We start from the raw sequence: 19,534 nt of genomic DNA on the forward strand, positions 1-19,534 counted from the left end.
TATAGAGCAAATATAAGGATTAATACAATTAGATATTTCTAGTATGTATGTATGTGTATGTACATATTGAGCAAATTTTGTTTTAATCACACATATCCTGATAAAATATTGTTATAATTTTTCATATTTCTATTGATCACAAAATATTTGGGTTTTGATCGCACATTTTAATTTAAAGTATTTTTTGTTTGATTAAATAATAAAAATACAAATTTCTCCCCATACATACACACACTTGTGATATAAAGCCATCAGGAACCAGACTCCAACCAGAAGGTGGCGGTAATGCACACCTCCAGTTTTTTTTGCCAACCTCTAAGAAATAGGGCATGAAGAAGAGGAGCCAGAAATAATGGAGTCTAAAAGGAATATTAGGAACAGGGAGGAAATCAGGATTACAAATAAAGCTTTGTTCTGATTTTTACACAAAAGTACAAAGCTATAGGTGAAGGCTATAGTTACACATTCATGTACAGTAGGTGGCGGTATGCACCACTAATGTTGTTTGTGATCCGAATAAGAAGGATGATTGTGCTGTATTTCTAGAACTGAACATGTCAAATATATGGAAGCATAGCTGCTGCCTGAAAAGGTATGCTTCTCCTCCCTGTTAAAGGGGAGTTTTCCTCTCCACTGTGGCTTCATGCATGCTCAGTATGAGGGATTGCTGCAAAGCCATCAACAATGCAGACGACTGTCCACTGTGGCTCTACGCTCTTTCAGGAGGAGTGAATGCTGCTTGGAGAGACTTGATGCAACCTGCTGGGTTTCCTTAGAGAGGAAACTTTCTCACCAACCTGGAGGATCTGATGGAATCTGACTTTGGAAAGAACCTTGATGATGATGTGATGTGAAATGGTGCTATATGAATAAAGTTGAATGGAACTGAAGGGTTTATTATGAAATACGACTGAATAATTCAGAAGACAACACAAGATGCAATAAAAACAAACCAATTGAGCAACCTGAGTAATATTGCATTGGATATAGAGATTAAATAAACAAAGTCAGCCATTAAATTGGACCAATGGTTAATCTCAGAAGTGAACTTTTTGATGGATAAACAAGATGACATGTTGTGAATTGGCGCTATAGAAATAAATTTAATTGAATTATGCTTTTGCAGGCTTTCTGTAATCCTTTTCTGATCCATGGTGTAGCAGAGTATTCACCTTTCTTTGTGTATTTTTGATTGGACAGTATTTATCATATGTAAATGTGAGTTAGTTTATGAATGTTTCTTCAGGTTTAACTATTAGAGCATTAAGTCCCAATCTTGACTGACAGGATCCTCTCTAAATGCATCATTGACTCCTCTGTTCTCATTCCTTTGTACTGCTGTGTGTCGTCCTCAGCAGCTTTCATGTAACATCCATCCTAAAGAACAAACTATAGATGACATCATTAGTAAATAATCAATTTATTGTGTCATTATCTATCTGGTTTGTGAATATATTATCCATTAATCTGGTACTGTGAGTTCTAATCCTACTGGGTCTGGTGATTTTTGGACAAAGGCTCAAACTGTAAACTTTATTCATAAACTCTTCTGTAGATTTATGCTCTCTGAGTTTAGCAGATTGATATTTAAGTCCCAACAGATGAAAAATACCATATTATTTATAGTTGTGAATGTTAAACCCTGCTGCCTCCCCCATCCCACAGATTCATGGTCATATTCCCCCTTGGTACAGTTAATCTGTAGCCTGGTGACAATAATGTCTCTCACCCTTTCACCTCCTCGACCAGCTCCAGAATATTTACCTGTCTGCTGCAGCCTGACAGCAGAAACCTCCACTAACAGAATGTCAGGAGTCGGTTTAATGTCGTCAACCTCCTCAGCCGATGGCGTCTTCTTTGGGCCATGCCAAAGTTTGGCATGTTTTTATTCATGCATAGTGACGAGAAGTCGAGACGCCGCAAAAATTCAATCCATTTATCAATGTTTGTTTTGCATAAATTCAAGTCAGTTTGGGTTAAATCCACTTTCCTGAGTTCATCACTGAAAACAAGGTGACTTTATACACCTTTGGCCATGAAAGTGGTTAGAACACTGGATTTCCATTATTTAGATGAGTGGGGGAATACTTTTTGTTATATATGTCTAGTTTTTGAATTTGACGAAATTGTAGACCCATTTGCATGTGAGACACCCAGACTCTCATGCTACCCTTTACCCTTTGATCTTTAAGGTGAGCTTTTAACGGTTTTTAGGAATGTGCATCAGATATATCCCAAAGTCATCCTTTACCCATAATAGGCCCAGATCTACTTCATGTCAGCAGAGCCTTACATCTAACTTATTTAGGACCACCATCACTGGAGTGGGTGAAACAGAAATATAATTTTATTATTATAGCTGATCTGGGTCGTTGGAAGTAGGGTTTATTTCCCTCCTGCACTTTGTTTTTATAATTGACCTTCATTTGAATACAGTAGATATCAATTGTTTAATTACAAGCATTGAAGTCACAGCAATGTTTCCTTTTATTTTCTTAAGTATTTTTCTTTTGATGCAGGGTAAATGTCCATGTTTCTGTAAACAGGTTGAAAAGAATTGATCAGAATTAAATTTGCTGGCACTTTTTGTCTTTCCAGGCTCTGGTAATGTAAAAATCCTTCATAAATATTTCCTATGGATGATAGGGACTGAAGTTGATAGTGTCACACCTAAAACAGGAAAATTAATAATTTATTTTTATGAAAAGGTGAAAAAATAACATTATATCCAACGAAAACTTTAGCAGAAAATTAGGAGACTCCCAGGGCCTATGTTTTAAAAAGAATAAGATTTTGACTTCATGGGCTTGACAAAAATATATTTAAACAACTGCAAATGAAGAAAGAAACTGATTATATTTGTATTCATATTCTTCTTTCTGTCAACAAAAGAATGAACCATTAAACTGGTTTTCAGCAGCTTATTCATCAATGAAACCAGGTGTTTCTGATGTATTTAGAAAATAAACATTACAATGAAAAAACGTGAGTTTTATTAAACTGTCAGAAGTACGAATAAAAAAGAAAAAGCTGAGCAGAATTACTGTTAAACTGGATCTAACTGATTTGCTTAAAATAACCTCAAAAAGTCAAATTTATCAGCCAACGTTTGAAAGGATCCAGTTTTCTCCCCAGGTGGTGGCGGTAATGCGCCAACCTGCTGGTTCCCAACCACCGAGACACCAACGAAGAAGAGAAATCATTCTTATTTCCGGTAATCAGCTGTTAGCTGCTGTTTCCACTGTTTGCTGTTGGGTTCTTTAATTTATCCCCCAATTATCCGAACCGCTCGGTCCACAACCAACCACACCCAACCAGGATCCAGTCCAGCAGGCGTCCCGGTTCCGACTGACCGCTGGATCCGCTCCAGAACCCGGAGGAGAAGCGGGACTCCCCCACGGCTCGGAGCTGGAAGCTGCACCGGGTGAGTCCAAAGGAGTCTTTAAGGCTCGGTTCCGACAGGCTGGAGGTCTGAGAGCCCAGCTGGACCTCAGCAGCTTCGCTCAGCGGGACCCGCTCTGGACACGTTCGCTCAGTAGGAGGTTCTGCTGGCGGTCTACAGGGGAACCCACTTCCTTTAGCATAGCTGCTAGCTGCTGTAGCTGAGCCGGAGGACCCCGCTTAGCTGCCCTCGGTGATGCCGGGTTCCTCCACAGGGAGGCGCTGTTTCTCCTTCATGCCGGTGTTACGTCGATCTCCATCAGGAGGGTTTCCCCATAGACATAATAAAAGAGTAGACGCGTCGTTGGGCGGGTTCTGCCTCTGCTGCGATGCGTCAGAGCGTCCGCCATCTTAAATGTGGCAAATCTGCAGTTACTCAGTCACTTAAACAGTATCAGAGGGACTTTAATCTCTGAATATACTTTGTATTCATAGTATTTTTTTTTGTAATATTACAAGTTTATTTTCGTATCCCTTTAGCTTCATTCTCCTGAATTTATTCTCCTAAAGAATAAAAATATTTAAAATAATCTAACCTGGCCTACTCCAGGAGTGAAATAATTCTGCAAACTGTGATTATTCTGGAAATGTTCCCCCTTAATTCTCATGATATGATGTTTTTATCATAACATTATCACTTTTGTGTTTGTTTGTTTATTTTTACTTTATTGACCTAGGACTTTTTTCTCTCATTTTATTAATTTTACCTCTTTAATACTCCCCCAAAAAGTCTGTTCCTAAAGGTTCACAAGTGACACGGTTTTATGAAATAATGAAGACAACAATGTTTAGATTTAACAAATCGATCCTCATAACATATAGACACACACAAATATATATATATATATATGTATGTATGTATGTATGTATGTATGTATGTATGTATGTATGTATATGTATGTGTGTGTGTGTGTGTGTGTGTGTGTATTTATTGCAGCACAGGAATGAGGCATCTTCTCTGATCCACGTTCACAATAACAGAACTCAACTTTCTTCTGCCACATACAATATGGCGGTGACGTTGACGTGCGAACCTGCGCCCTATGACGCGTCTACGTATATGATGTCTATGGGTTTCCCTGCAGCCTGGGGGATTTACAGCTGCTAAGGAGTGTAAGTATTTCACTACGGGTGCCATGAAGGGTCATTTCTCGCTACATTTCTCCAAACACACAGCGGGGCGCCCAGAACTCTGACACCTGCAGCTGTGGACGATGAATATGTGGTTTTCTGCTAATCCGTTAGAAATGGAGGTGATGGAGAAGCTCCCAGCGTTACTGGAAGCTTTTGATGAGGCTTTTTTTTTTTTACCTTATACTCCGACATTAAGGCAAAGAAGACGGGAGAAAAGCGTTTAAATGAGTCGCACATCAAGGCGGTGAACTTATTTCAAGATAACGACGGACAAACTGACAAGAAAGCCAGAGTTTTCTCTCAGCCAGAAGAAGAATGATGAGAGACACGAAACAATTAAATCTTTCTGACGCACTTTGAGTTGCAAAAAGCAGGTGAGTAATAACTGAATACGACACATAAAGCTAGTTATGAACCAGAAAGGCCCTCCTCAGGAAGTCATTTAGATCTCACAGAAATTATTTATTTTAAACATCAACATGTTCTGCTACCTCCAAACATAGAACATTTTATAAAATCAGGATTTTAGGATTTACCGTACTATCCTTGAGAAACTACGGTTATTTATGTGTTTATTTATGGGTGGAGCGTGCCCACATGTTGGCGGTCATCATGAAACCGTCTGATTGGCTGCTGGACGGCCTAAATGAACCTGCGTTAACATCTCGGCCTCAACAGATGGAACCTCTGTGGTTATCGCCTGAACCTGAACCACGGACAGGAATCTGGAAACTCACTGTTAATTTGCAAAGAAATGAGGAGTTTCTTCTTGGAAATCAATGGAGGAAATGTCTTAAAGCGTCCATTCTGGTATCCTGTGAGCGACAGTCTGCGCCGTTCAGTCTGCGCCGTTGAGAGGAAGGGGTTTTATTTTATCTTTTGCTTGAACCACTTTCCTACCAGTGACATGGATGTATTTTCTGGTTTCATGTGACATTAATGTACATGTATTGAAAATGTGATGTATCAAATCACACATTAATTAAAGCTGGTGCTTTGGTATCGTACGTCTTTCACTAACTTTATCTTGGTGTTTCGGGTGGTGGGATAAGCAGGAAAAGGGTCTGGGAATCTGTCTGTTGGCCTGACTTTAGGAAAAATCCTGAAATAATATATATCAATAACTTTTTTTAATAATTTCTTTAGCAGTGAAGGTGTTCATGCTGCCATGGATGGAGCTGTCTATGGGTAGAATGTAGAGTGAAACTGTATTAGAAGAGCAAAGTTGGTGTTACACTACCTATTAAGACTCAACTCGTTGCCACATGCATGTATGCAAAAAAGATTCAATGCAGCACCGTTGGCATTACCCTTTAATTTGACTATTACGCATACATTTATGAACGTCACCTCATTCAATATGCAGCATTGAACGAGGTGATTATGATTTTGATTTTCTGTTACTTTCCTGTGTGTAGTTTGTGTTCTTTCTTTTAATTATGACGAAGTTGCTTTTACCATTTATTGTTTTTACCTGTACAGTCTTGAGTGTTTTGAAAGGTGCTTGAAATAAAATGTATTATTTTTATCAACCTGTGTTGTAATCGGGTAATTATTTCACTGAAACAGCTTCAGAGAGGGGGAAAAATGAGACTAGATTAAAAACTATATATTTATATCCTGCTTTATAATCCAGGGTGGTATCACCGGCAGCTCTGCGTTGTACATCAGCAATGTGAAGATGGAGCAGGTCTCCTCTCTGCTCTGTTTGCTCAGACTGCATGCATGACTTTCAGGACGAGGCAGCTGCCTGTGAGACAGTGCTGAGGGAATAGGGAGGGACTCATTGAAGCTGTATTGTGACAGTAAAGGTAGATTGCTGCTTTCACGTTTTTTGAATTAAAAAAAGTTTCTAGTAGGTTCAGAAAAGTCACCAATTATTAATAGAGTTGCTAAGTTAGCAACACTGGACTGTCGTCTCTAGCTTTCCTTCACTACGGAGAGCAGCGCAGCACTAAGTGGCCACCGGTAGCTTCATTACGCAGCGAGATGGACAAAAGCTGGACGTGTTGGTTTTTTCAAAATAATGCACATTTTTACATTTCATGGTGTTTAAATTCATTTTACACTCTGATTATAATTAGAATAAGTGTGCAAATATGCAGTAGCTGTTCTATATCATACGCTTTACAGTGTTTTAACATATTATTTTAAAAATACATTCTGAAGGTGTGGCAGCTTTTATTTTGGTGTGGCCACGATCAATTATACATAGAGGAAACCCTGACCGGGATAACTATCTGGATCACACATCTGCTTAAACTAGTGATAAAACAAGTTCCTCTGCTTTAGTCTGCAGCGGTGAAACGGTGATTGAGAGAGAGGCGGAGAGGGAACTTTACTCCAAAGTTTGCCTCGTGCAGTTAAAATTTTCAGCTTTATGAGATTTGTGTGCCTCAGCCATGGGAGAACAAGTCAGTAACCCTAAATACTTTTAACCGCAGTGAAATTATGTTTATACGTTTTGACTTTGCGCTGACTCCCAGGCTGCAGGCGGCTGTCAGCAGAGAGAGTTTTCAGCCGTCTCTTGGCTACAAGCTGCGTCCAGCGGGCACCTCAGCTGTTCTCAGCCTGAAAAGCAGAGTGTTCCCTCAAAGCTTCTCTTCAGTGAGCTCGCTTTGACCTGAAATGATGTCAGTCCACACCTTTATTCTACCCCCACGCTCCCCTCTCTTACCTCTGCTCTGAGGTTCGTCTGAGAGCAACTCGTTTTGGTGCTGTCTCTTTAAATCTAAAGGAGGCGCGTCACATCTCGCGTCCTCATGATGCCTGACTAGAACATGCAGCATGATGATGTGATGAGGCGTGGTCAAAGTACTGTGACACCAGTGTTGATGACGTTCCCTGTACCAATGGTTGCTGGCTGAGTCAAAGTGGTAGTCCATGTCCGTACCTGCTTCCCGCCAACACACCAGTTTTTAGGTGCTGCTGGGCACAGAGGGAGAGAATATTCTGCAATGCTTCGGCTGGGGTGGAAATGTTATATTTTAGAGTAATTTATCCTAAACTAAAACGACTATCCCCTCAATCGTTCATCGTGCGCCTTATGTTTTTTTGTCTGGAGACGCAACTACTGTTGGTTAGCGTTAGCTTCTGCTAAATTCCTTATTGAGTGGTTTAGTATTGAAGCTAATATTTTAGTTTGTGGAATATGAGTTAGTGACGACGTGGTGAGCCGTGTCCACCGCTGCCTCTGACTGATGAAGCTGAGAAGTTTCAGATCTGAGCAATATGAGGCTGCAGAGACAGGACGCTGTCAGATATCCAGATGGACCAATCAGATGTCTTAATCACACTAGATAGGAAGGAAGTGGATTTTAATAATCTTAGAGCCCTGCAAAGAGCTGATTGTTTTATGTCTTGATGGTTCAAACCCTGACAGTGGGTGTACTTTCTTTCTTAAATTAGCTAAACGTCTAAGAAACCTTCAACCTGATCCGCTGTTGTCTCTAACAGGGTACAGCTGAGAACATCTCCACCAAGAGCTTCAGCTGAAGAATCAGAAGAACCAAAGACCAGAGAGGTTCTGGAGTTCATCAAGCAGGAGCAGAATGATGGAGGAGAAGCTTGAGATGAAGATTGAGGTGAAGCAGGAGAGCCACGAGATCAACATTGAGGTGAAGACGGAAAACCACGAGAACCATGAGATAACGATTGAGGTGAAGAAGGAGGAGAACCAGGAGCTGAAAATTAAGGTGGAGGAGGATGAGGAGGACACTGAGATGACCTTTGAGGTGAAACAGGAGCAGAATGAAGAGGTTAAAGTTGAAGAGCATCAGGAGGAACACCAGGACCAAGAACCGGACCTCCACCCTCTGAACACCACAAACCGGACCGACCCAGCTGCCTCGTCTGGTCCCAGTGATCTACAGGTCAGTGTTGAATTTAGATGCTAACTAATTCAGGGATTTATAGACTAACAGGGCATCACTAAGAGTTACTTTGGTGTCTTCCACTTAGGGGGGCTGAGAGTAGATGGGTAGTTTTAGTTTTAGCTGTGGAACTGGTCTTTGTTAGGGTTTTAATACTCTCTTTAAAACGCCCCAATTATCTTTGGCTTTTAACACTGATTCAGTCATTTTGGTTTAAGTTATGTTTGTCTTCTTACCTTATCGCTTTAGGACAGATGTGTGCATATTTTGCATATGACAGACGTGTGTCTTAAAAATATAAAAAAAAGTGGCCATTGTTTTTAACATGAAGCTGTAAGACAGCATTAATGTCTCCCTATCTGTGATCTTAGGAACATGACGACTATCAACGGACTGGTGAAACCTTCAATGCACCAACAGCACCATCAAAAGGAAAGGTTCATGGTCAAACTTCGTCTAAAGTAAAGGTTCATGGTCAAATTTCATCAAAAGGAAAGGTTCATGGTCAAACTTCATATAAAGGAAAGGTTCATGGTCAAACTTCGTCTAAAGCAAAGGATCCTGGTCAAACTTGGGGAAGCAAATACACCTGTAACCAGTGTGGAGCAACTTTTGAAACAAATTCTTATATGAAGATCCATCAATTGAACCACACTGAAGAGAGACCATACAGCTGTGGCCAGTGTGGAACATCCTTTCAATTTAAAACTAGTTTACAGAGACATGAATTGATCCACACTGGGGAAAGACCATTCAGCTGTGATCAGTGTGAAAAGACTTTTAAAAGAACGTATGATTTAAGGGTACATCAAAGAAGCCACTCTGGAGAGAGACCATATCGGTGTGACCAGTGTGCTGCAACCTTTCAAAGAAAAGCTAGCTTGACGATTCATCAACGGATCCACACTGGAGAGAGATCATACAGCTATAACAGGCGTAGACCAACTCTTATAACTACGTATCATTTACAGATACATCAAAGTATCCACAATGGAGAGAGACCGTACAACTGCGAGGAGTGTGGAGCACCTTTTCAAACTAAATGGAGGTTAAAGAAACATCAGCTGATTCACACTGGAGAGAGACCATACAGCTGCGACCAGTGTAAAGCAACTTTTAAAACACAATCTGTTTTGAAGAAACATCAACTGAGCCACACTGGAGAGAGACCGTACAGCTGTGACCAGTGTGAAGCAACTTTTAAATCCCAAGCTGATATAAAGAGACATCAACGGATCCACAATGGAGAGAGACCCTACAGCTGTGACCGTTGTACTGCAACTTTTCAAAGAAACGATAGCTTAATTGTGCATAAACGGATCCACACTGGAGAGAGACCATACAGCTGTAACCATTGTGGAGCAACTTTTCAAACGACATCCAATTTAAAGGTGCATCATCGAATCCACACTCGAGAGAGACCAAACAGCTGTGAAGGGACAGAAAGTGTGCAGCTCGAGGCTGAGTAAAAACAAAGTTTCCGGCTGTAACAGTGAATAACAATAGTTTGCAAATGGGGGGGGCAGTACAACAGAAATGTGTGTAAACGTTGGCCCAGTCAGAGATGTAAAAGTACATTTAAGTTCAGCGCTCAGAAAAGCTGAAAAGCACATGGTGACAACTAAGAAACTTGGTTGGTGGATTTTAGGACTCCTGGTTAAGCTAATTTTACATTGAGTTTTGGATTCCATGTAAATTATATGAATTTGACTATTTGTGTTCTCTAAATTCTTAATATAACTAAATTATGTTCTACAGCTTCTGTTTCAAAAATAAAGGAACTATTGACACGAGTTAAAGACGTCTTATTGTTGAGATGTGTAATTTTTTACTTTACTATCAAACAATTAAAACTATTTTGATAGAATTGACCAATGAAATATTCCTGAAAACTCACCAGATGTGTAAAGCAGTCCACATTTTTTTTCCCAGGCCAAGGTGGACACCAGCCCAATCTGGCAACATTGCACAGCAGTACACAGCTAATCCTAATCAACAACAATAATAAAAGATCTGGAGCATAAATTGTTAGGACTCTCACAAATGGTTGTTTTCTTTATTTGATCACCCATTGATTTTTATTTATTTTTTTAATGATTAATGCAGTAATCAGATACAAAACTCAAGTTCTGCAGATTTTTCATCTAAATACCTAAATTTATTTTGAGTAATGGGAAGAAATTAAAACAAAAACGCAAATACCAAAAGCAATTCCTATTTTGAATAACAAATGAAAAGGATGCTTCTCCTGATAAAGAATTTCTAACATCAATATTTCTGGTCATCTTTTCATCAGTGCTAGCTGCCTGTGTAGTGAAACTAGTCACCCAAAAAGTGCATAAAGTTCCATTTACATGTTGCATTCTAGTTTTTATTTTTTTTATATCGAATAGAACTATGCTTTTTAAATAAAATAGAACCCTTCCAGTGTACCAAAGAGCCAAGTTACACTGTTCTTGTTTTTTAATGCAATGAAATAAAAATAATTACACATTCATCTAAGGGTAAAAGGTTTATTTAAATTCAGGCATGATAAAAAACATTAGTTTAATATTTTAAACTAATGTCAAACGCCTCAGTATGTCTCTCTGCCATGAGAGACATGAACATTGGATACATAATACAGAGCTCTAGCCTTGTGTGTCAGACTGCAGGACTTCCCTTTCTATGCGATGACACCGAACAGGGGATGAAAAGCCTTTTTAGACATAGACATTGTCTTTCACAATGTTCATTTGAGTGAAATAATGTTGAAAGGCTCCATGTAAAAACAGAAGACAAAAGAATAATAATAATTGTACAATGTAAAATAATGTAAAAAAAAAAAAAGAAGTGTAAAGCGCTTTGGTGTTATCAAACTAGTTAAAGCGCTATAAAAGTACAAACCGTTTACCACTTACAATGAGCATAGCTGGACTAAGCGTTAGTAGAAGCATACACTACTATTGTAAGCACTGATTTTAACTAGTGAATATTGAAAGATGTGCAGATTATCTAAAGCCTTAATTTGGCTACAGTGAAATATAAGACAGTATCATCTGCATAGAGAAGAGCCGTGCAGAGAGGAGCTTGAAAATGAAAGTTATTTCAGAACACAGTTGCTGATAATGGAACTAATAATAACCCTGATGGACACCTGGATGCCTGTCTCTGCTAATGTGGTTCAGAATAATCAGATAAGACTTTAATAAAAAAGATAAAACAGCAGAGTAAAGGGATTCCAACTTGGTATCATCACTGCGTTGCTGCCTCTTCCTTAGACGGTACAGCGAGTCCCCATGGCATGCTGGGTAAATAGTATGACAGCCACTCCCCCCAGCTGCTCCTTGGACCCCCCTCTGCTCCTCGTTTCACCTCCCATCCTCCCACCACCCAGTTCAGTTCCTCCCGCTCGCCCTCTTTCTCCTCCCTCTCCTCTCGCAGAATAACGCTGTAGCGTTTTTTAGAAACTCCTCCTGCACCTCCTGCAGGTTCCTTGTCCATCCTGGTTTCTTTCTTCCCACCTCTATCGTCTGCAGAGACCCGGCACTCCTCTACAACATCCCTCCATCCCTGTATCTCCTCCTCTCTGCTTAACAGCCGGTACATGGTCTTCCTGTACACTCTGTCCTCCGTCCCTGTTTCCTCTCCTGCCAGCTTTAGAGTAATAATCTGTTCCTTGTTCCCCTCATTTATGTCTCCTCCCTCTCTATGGACGAACAGCAAAGAGCGGTACAGCGCCACCACTCCTCCATCTCCTACCACCGCGTTCTCTTCCATCTTACTCCGCATTAACAGAGCTACTGCTTCCCTGTCTTTCAGCCTTCTGGCTAATGTGAGGCTCAGCGGCCTGTAGACCTTCTTGTACCACATGATCAGCTTCACCGCGGTCACCAGGACACTCGCTCCGGATGCCACGCAGAGCACCAGAAATCCTGCAAACAGCCAGACACAGAACGCCGCTCCAACGCCTGCAGAACTAACTTTAAAATGCTGCCTGATGACGGCAGACTGGTTTGAAACAAGAGACGTCACAGTTGTGCTCGTTGTCTTTGTAGCTGCTGGGATAGTCTGGACTGTCGTTGATTTCCTGGTTAAAGGACTACTTGTAGTCGTTCTAAAGGCTGTTGTTGAAGGTCGGGCAGTCACAGGAATCAGATGAGTGGTCTGGGCGAACGACCCAACAAATGAGCTTTCTGTTTTTATTTCAGACCTGGAATAATATGACGTTTTAGATAGACTGGTGAAGGTTTGATACCAGGACCATGTCACCATTCTGTCATAGATTGTGGGCGGCTTCTCTGGAAACACAGAAGTCATGTATTGAGTAGTCGTGGGTTCAGGAGTAGGAGGAACGCTTGAAGTAAACAAACTGGTATGTGGAGCCAGTGTAGGTTCAGGAGTAGAAGGAACTGAACTGGTATGTAGAGCCAGTGTAGGGTCAGGAGTAGAAGGAATTGAACTGGTATCTAAAGCCAGTGTAGGTTCAGGAGTAGAAGGAACTGAACTGGTATCTAAAGCCAGTGTAGGTTCAGGAGTAGAAGGAACTGAACTGGTATGTAGAGCCAGTGTAGGTTCAGGAGTAGAAGGGGCGTCTGAAGCTACGGATGTAACCGGAAAGGATGAAAATAAGTTGGAGTCTCCCCGTGAGTTTTCTGCTGAACGTGGGCATAGATCAGATTCTTCCAAGGTTAGTAGAGGTTTCCCCTGGAGCCGCTGTGGAGCGTCACAAATCTGAGAACAGAAACATTACAATGAAATGGTATTTAAGTTACAGATGCGTCAAAGCAACTAGAACAACACACAACCTGACCAAACTTCTGAACTGCGTACGTCTACATTATCTGAAGAGATTGCCTAGTAAGCTGCATACACTCTTTCACACAGAGGGGCGCAGCAGGAAGAGTACTGATTCCAAGGTAGCTCTCAGTAGAGGATCGTTGAGTTAGTCCACAAGTTTATTCACAAAAGTTATATCAACAGTTATCGGAGAGTCCACTCAACCGAGCCCCCTTCCACCCCCCCAAAAAAGGTTACTCATATAGTAAACTATAGTTCTTAACAGGACTTAAATATACTGTCTGACCCTGTGAAAGAAGCTGGTGATGGTATCATGACCAGGACTCCCTGGAGGAATGGATGCTGGATCTTGGTGGGACCATCCCAGCTAAATTAAGGCTTTCTGCATTATTATGAATAATGAACTCTACAATATAACGTTTCTACACCAGCTACACTCATCTTGTGTTGAGACGTGCCTCTTGAATGATCTAGTTGCACTTTCTTTGTTTGTTTGAGCCCTGCCAAACTAGACAGCAGAAAGTTGACCTGCAGTAAAATTGATAGAAATTCGTTGAGACCCTAACCCCCTGATCACAAAAAAAGAATCAAAGTCTGCAATAGAAACAACCTCGTTTGAGATTCTCTTCAAGCTAAACTAAACCTAACCTGCACATTATGGATCTGGACCTGCTTTTATAAAATCCTTTCTCAGAAAGAACCTTGGGCGAATCGACACCTACTGCCCGCTTACCAAAGGTTAGTTTTAGCTAATCATGGTATCAAATGAAAATGTTTTAAGTAGCTCTTTCATCACAGCTGCATCCCCCGCTTTAAACTATAATACTGCAACATGATTGGCCAGAACCATTTATGATTTGGTCCCAAACGGCAAAGGTGGTAAGGAGACAAGATAGATTTGCATATACCATAAGAATCCAGTTAGCAGTTAATGTTAAACCAAACCCTGACCATATTCAAGAAAAGAACATGAAAAAAGCTCATTACCACACTCAGTCCATCTATGGTGATCTCTGGGCCATCTCGGACGTAGACGTTGAGCTCATAGTCTTCCAGATATCTGCGTAAGTAATCCAGGGAACATGAGCAGACCCAGGGATTGTCTGAGAGGTAGAGGTATGGCACCTCTTCCTTCTGGCTGAACCAATCATCAGGCATCAGCTTGATCTGAGAAGACAGGGAGACATGTCCTACAGGGTGAGAGGGGCACACCTCTGCCACCTACAGCCACAATCCTCATCCATTCAGACTGTAGTGAGCACCATCAGCACCTTTCAACATCAGTGAGGTGCAGCTGCCCACCTTGTTTTTCTCCAGGTAGAGCGTTTCTATGGCCGGCAGAGGGTGAAGCATGAGATCAGGAAGTGTGGAGATACGATTGCTCGTCATATCCAGAATCTGCAAGATGGACACACAGTTTTTAGTCCTCCATCGTCTGAACGAGGTTCATCGATTGGTTATCTCCAATCATCAACCAGCTAAATTTAAAACTTCCCTCCTGAACCTCCTTCATCACATCCCTTTACACTTTCTTTTTGTTGAATCCATCAACAAGAGGCAGTTTTCCATTGCTTTTAAAAAACCTGAAGTGCATTTTAATAAAAACTTTCATGGTTAAATGGTCCTTGTCTGAGGTAGTATGGTTCAGCTTTCAGCTCCCCGGGATTGTTGAAGGGGTCGAGTTGTGAAAAGCAAAGCAAGACACTCTTCCACCAGGAGCTGATTTATAGAGCTCTGATATATGATGGAGCTTGATTATTAAGGGCTTTATACGTTAGAAGGAGAATTTTAAATTCTATTCTTGATTTAACAGGAAGCCAATGAAGGGAAGCTAAAATTGGAGAAATATGATCCCTCTTGTTGATTTTCATCAGAACTCTTGCTGCAGCATTTTGGATCAGCTGAAGGCTTTGAACTGCATTTTGTGGACTTCCTGATAGTAAAGAATTACAATAGTCCAGCCTTGAAGTAACAAATGCATGGACCAGTTTTTCAGCATCACTCCTGGACAGAATGTTTCTAATCTTGGCGATATTCCTGAGGTGAAAAAAGGAAACTCTGGAAACCTGTTTAATATGGGATTTAAATGACATGTCTTGGTCGAAAACAACACCAAGATTTTTTACTTTATTACCAGAGGCCAAGTTAATGAATTTAAATGCAGGAAATTTAAAGTCATCCAGCTTTTGATGTCATCACGACATGACTGTAGTCGAAGTAATTGATTGGATTTGTCATGATTTATGGATAAATATAGCTAAGAGTCATCAGCATAACAATGGATTTAACACTATGCTGTCTGATACTATTCTTTACTTTGAATTATTACTATTCTGAATTTATCATTTGACCTGAGGGCAGCTGCCTGGACAGGTCGCCAGTCTGTCGCAGGGCAACACAGAGACAAACAGGACAAACAACCATTCACGCACACATAAGGAGAATTTAGAGAGACCAATTAACCTAACAGTCATGTTGTTGGACTGTGGGAGGAAGCCAGAGTACCCGGGGAGAACCCATGCATGCACATGCAGAAAGACCCAGGGTCAGACTCGAACCCAGGATCTTCTTGCTGCAAGGCAACAGCGCTACCCACTGCGCTTTCTATAGTCTGCCAAAGGTCCGAAATTTATGCAAGAGGAAGACATGTCAGTGGCATTTAAACTAAAATTGATGACCCAAGTCTTATTTCCATTCATATTTAAAAAGTTAAAGCCATCCATGCCTTTAATTCCTCAAGAAATTGATTCAAACTTTGAATGCAGCATTCTTCATACTATTTTAGAGGCACATAAACCTGAATATCATCAGCATAACAATGAAAAGCCAGTGGGCATGAGATATAGGGAAAATAGCAGAGATCCTAGAATTGAGCCTCGCGTGACCCCAAATAACTCAATACCGCCACCCGCTGGATTGAAGGTGAAGTGCAGTATTCATTATGCTGATTTACACAATTGACCTGGGGCAATGGAATCTCACCTAACTTCCCTGGGCTTACTTTTACCTGGGAAAAACAAATCCTGGGTTATTAAATCCCAGATATATTAGTGGGAAAGGTGCTGAATGTTCTGGTTTGATTCTGGCTGGATATGTGATTCATTTTAATTGTTGTCGTCAGACAGAGCGGGCTTTTAACCATAGCCTATGAGTGTTTAATGAAGCTGAAGACTTGGTGAAGACATTTCCAGAAGCTTAATGACTATTCTATCCATTCCAAAACCAGCTCAGAAGTGCGATTAGGATAATTTTCTTGTTGGAACGCCCAACTTTGTGCCTTTTTCAACCATCCAGCTGTTTCTCTGAGGTGGACCATTAAAGCAAACACTTTGTTCTGTGCACCAGATCCACTGGTAGCAGAACAATCCCCCAACACGATGCTATCGCCACCATTCTTCTCAGCTGGTAAAGTTATCCGGCTTGAAACTCCTCCTGAAAAATAAAATTTGGTTTAAACTGCTCAATGTTTGTCTTGTTGGACTTTACAACTTTTATTCAGTACGAATTTGTTCTTTTTTGGTCCAAATGCTTAAATTCTATATGGTTGCACCGTCCCAATCCATGTTCCTGTTGATCTGCTCTCACTGGGGACAGAACCTGGATGGTTCCTGAGTCTACAGAACAATTTACCATTAAGTGCAGGAGACAGACTTATTGTGTTAATCTGGGAGGACAATGAACTCAAAATGCTCATCAGTAACCAAATTCATGTCTATTTCCTGTCTTTGTAATGGCTTGTATTTGATGGCTCTCCTTTAGTACCTGATGCGGCAGGATTGCACTGTCAGCACTTAGAGCTGCTGTGTCATTGTTTCTAGAGTCAATGTCAGGAAAAGTTCTGAATCCAAACTTATAAAGCTATCTTGGTGGATCCAAACCTTGTCCCAGTTACCTCCTAACGTCTAACTATTTAGTTTTGGTTTCACAGAGACGCAGATCTCCATGTGCGTTAAAAAGTTGGACCATATCAGCTGTTTTCATGCCCCCCTCTGCTCAGTTCCTCTCCTGTTTGGTTATTTCTGAACTCTACGACAGCGCCATGCTGACATGCTGACCTCCAGCTTGCTGAGCCCAGAGAAGGCGTGGTCGCTCAGAGATGTGATGGAGTTGTTTTCCAGGTAAAGCTCAGTTAGACCAGGACAGGCTGCGAAGGAGTTGTCAGAGAGGGATGTCAGGAGGTTCGATCCCAGCCGGAGGACACTGAGACTGGGCAGGACAGGAGCAGAACCGGGGGTCACCTCTGGAACCTGGAGAACAACACGTACGTCACTTAATGTGTTTTTTTTAGATCTGCTGTTTAATTATGTCTACCTAGTGCCACAGACCTTGTTGGCTGTAAGGTCGAGTTCATGGAGTCCTGTAAAGATCTGGAAGGAGGTCCAGGACAGAGTGGAGAACAGGTTGTATGGAAACAACAGAACCTGAAAGAATAAAATCATTATAAAATACTAACATCATGAGATTTACTCTTATCTTTATATCACCTGGCTCAATGACTATCATTTAGTTGTTCTCGTCGTTATGGAGATCCTCCTAAAGTCTCCACAGAGGATGCCGTCTGGTTAGAACGTCTCCACAGACGACACAACTAAGATGGAGTTTTATTTCCTGCCTGTTTCAAATAGTTAATTTCCTTTGTTCAATATTTATTTATATCTTCTACTCTTGGTGTTTCTTTAGAGCTAACTTTAGATCAGACTGTAGATTAGAAGATTCTTGATTCGTATTGTTCCAACAGAACCTCTGTTATCATGTCCAACCCTTCATCCTTTTGTTTTCGTGATGCTCTAACTCATCATGAAGGCTTGTTGGAGCCGTTTTTTACGGCTAAAACACAGTTTCCTGTTTCCTCACAGAAATGTTGAGACTTATAACCACTTCCAAACTAAACCATATCATTTCATGTAATGACAGCTCCTCCACAGATATTAGAACATTTATCAGTATTTACAGTAACAATAGTTTCCTAAAGAGACATTTCTAGCTGTCAAATCTGTCTCAGATGCATTTTTCAGATGTTTCCAGATGTTTCCAGATGTTCCCAGTAAGACAACTGGATCACGGTACCTGCGTCTTGTGATCCAGTCCTGCTGGGATGTTGCTGAACCCGGCTGCTGTGCAGTTCTCCCTGGACCGGTGGTCCTTGTCCCTGTCGCTGCGGCAACCAGGCACCGAGGAGGCTGTGGCTGCCTGGATGAAGAGGAGGAGGAGGAGGAGGATGAGGAGGCGCTGCATGGTGAGCCAGGGAGAGCAGGTCTCTGTGTGTCTGAGGAAAACTGAAGGAGTTCCACCTCAGGGCAGTCTGGGTTTTGTCCCTGTGAAGGAAGTGACCCACAGCTGCTGCAGCAGGAAGTGAGATAAGGTTCTTCAGTTTGTGTCCTGAGGAGCTTCACCAGCTATCTGCAGAACCAAACTTCCTGCTGTTCTCACCGCAGAGCAGAGAGCTGGAGGCTGAGGAACAGCAAACAGGAAACGCTGACGAGTTCCACCAGTTTAAAGAGGAAATGACCAGCGCTGGTCTGTCCCATCTGAGCTGGGATGATGTTGCTGCTTCCCTCTGAGCACCGAGGACAGCCGGGTGTCTTCAGGAGGCCCAAAACAACCTTACTGAAAATAACACTTAAAAAGTCTCTATGTCCACATTTCTCTGTGAAAATGTTTTTATTGGTCTGATATAACTTTATTTGTATTTGTAATGCAGACTGATACCATATGCTGATCTTGAACGTCGTGTTTTCAGTCGCCGGCAGCAGAAAATCATCATAATTACCAGAAATGAAGATTTGAAAACTTTACTTTATATGATTTGTTTCACTTAGAGAGGAGTTACTGAAATAAATAAATGTTTCCATATTACCCATATTTATTTATATGCAGATATTCCATGCCATAAGTTTTATTTATTACAGAGATCATTCTATGTATTGGAGCTATTCTCTCCAAGTCTGCTGCCGTCTCTTAGCCATCAGTATTTACCTAAAACTAGTTGATTAAACTTTCTAAATAACTTCTGCTCTATTAGTCATGCTGTCGGGTTTTAAATCATCAGACAGTAAATTAGATCTCTGGTAGTTGCTCAGTCCAGAGGAAAGTTTAAGATGCTGAATTATAAATGAGCTGCTTTTACCTGGCCACAGGGACTGTGGATAACTGAGGAGTTATTGGGAGGAATTGCTTTGAAGCAATCTTCCTCAGAGTTACTGAGTTTTGTGACAACAGGTAAATGATTTCTGTGCTTTTGACTCCTAATGAAGTGTTTGATGTGTGGTAGTAGTGTCAATGTTTTAATAAAGCTCCTGCGCTACATT

General features: G+C 41.1%; 3 protein-coding genes across 6 annotated transcripts in view; 2 read left to right on the forward strand and 1 right to left on the reverse strand.

Annotated features, from left to right (window-relative positions):
- LOC110368142 overlaps positions 1–19,534 on the forward strand; it is a 192,741-nt gene that overhangs the window by 22,451 nt on the left and 150,756 nt on the right. The window lies entirely within an intron of this gene.
- On the forward strand, positions 3,184–10,240 carry LOC105921890 (zinc finger protein 624). Of its 4 annotated transcripts, none has more exons than XM_036132315.1 (4): positions 3,184–3,424; positions 8,032–8,447; positions 8,819–8,891; positions 8,952–10,240. In XM_036132315.1, exons 2-4 carry the CDS (start codon positions 8,127–8,129, stop codon positions 9,914–9,916), a joined length of 1,359 nt encoding a protein of 452 aa, XP_035988208.1. In that variant the 5' UTR covers positions 3,184–3,424; positions 8,032–8,126; the 3' UTR covers positions 9,917–10,240. The 4 variants fall into 4 exon arrangements, with proteins under 4 accessions (XP_035988208.1, XP_035988207.1, XP_035988209.1 ...); XM_036132314.1 differs by having other exon boundaries at positions 8,819–8,884; positions 8,945–10,240; XM_036132316.1 differs by having other exon boundaries at positions 8,819–8,884; positions 8,975–10,240.
- LOC105921892 (platelet glycoprotein Ib alpha chain) lies at positions 10,822–19,348 on the reverse strand. Its single transcript, XM_036132270.1, has 6 exons — positions 18,294–19,348; positions 17,552–17,647; positions 17,282–17,473; positions 14,529–14,624; positions 14,214–14,393; positions 10,822–13,160 (listed from the first exon to the last, which is right to left on the reverse strand). Exons 1-6 carry the CDS (start codon positions 18,459–18,461, stop codon positions 11,682–11,684), a joined length of 2,211 nt encoding a protein of 736 aa, XP_035988163.1. The 5' UTR covers positions 18,462–19,348; the 3' UTR covers positions 10,822–11,681.

This window comes from Fundulus heteroclitus, unplaced genomic scaffold (genome assembly GCF_011125445.2).
Source record: "Fundulus heteroclitus isolate FHET01 unplaced genomic scaffold, MU-UCD_Fhet_4.1 scaffold_49, whole genome shotgun sequence".
NCBI classification, from domain to species: domain Eukaryota; kingdom Metazoa; phylum Chordata; class Actinopteri; order Cyprinodontiformes; family Fundulidae; genus Fundulus; species Fundulus heteroclitus.

Bases quoted from the DNA above. Each gene is read 5' to 3' on its own strand.
- LOC105921892 (XM_036132270.1), bottom strand. From the start codon at position 18,461: ATGCAGCGCCTCCTCATCCTCCTCCTCCTCCTCCTCTTCATCCAGGCA. The intron at 17,474-17,551 runs GTCTGTGGCACT...GTTGTTCTCCAG, and splicing joins TCGACCTTACAGCCAACAAG to GTTCCAGAGGTGACCCCCGG. The intron at 14,394-14,528 runs GTGGGCAGCTGC...CTGTCTTCTCAG, and splicing joins TCTACCTGGAGAAAAACAAG to ATCAAGCTGATGCCTGATGA.
- LOC105921890 (XM_036132313.1), top strand. From the start codon at position 8,127: ATGATGGAGGAGAAGCTTGAGATGAAGATTGAGGTGAAGCAGGAGAGC. The intron at 8,448-8,818 runs GTCAGTGTTGAA...CTGTGATCTTAG, and splicing joins CTGGTCCCAGTGATCTACAG to GAACATGACGACTATCAACG.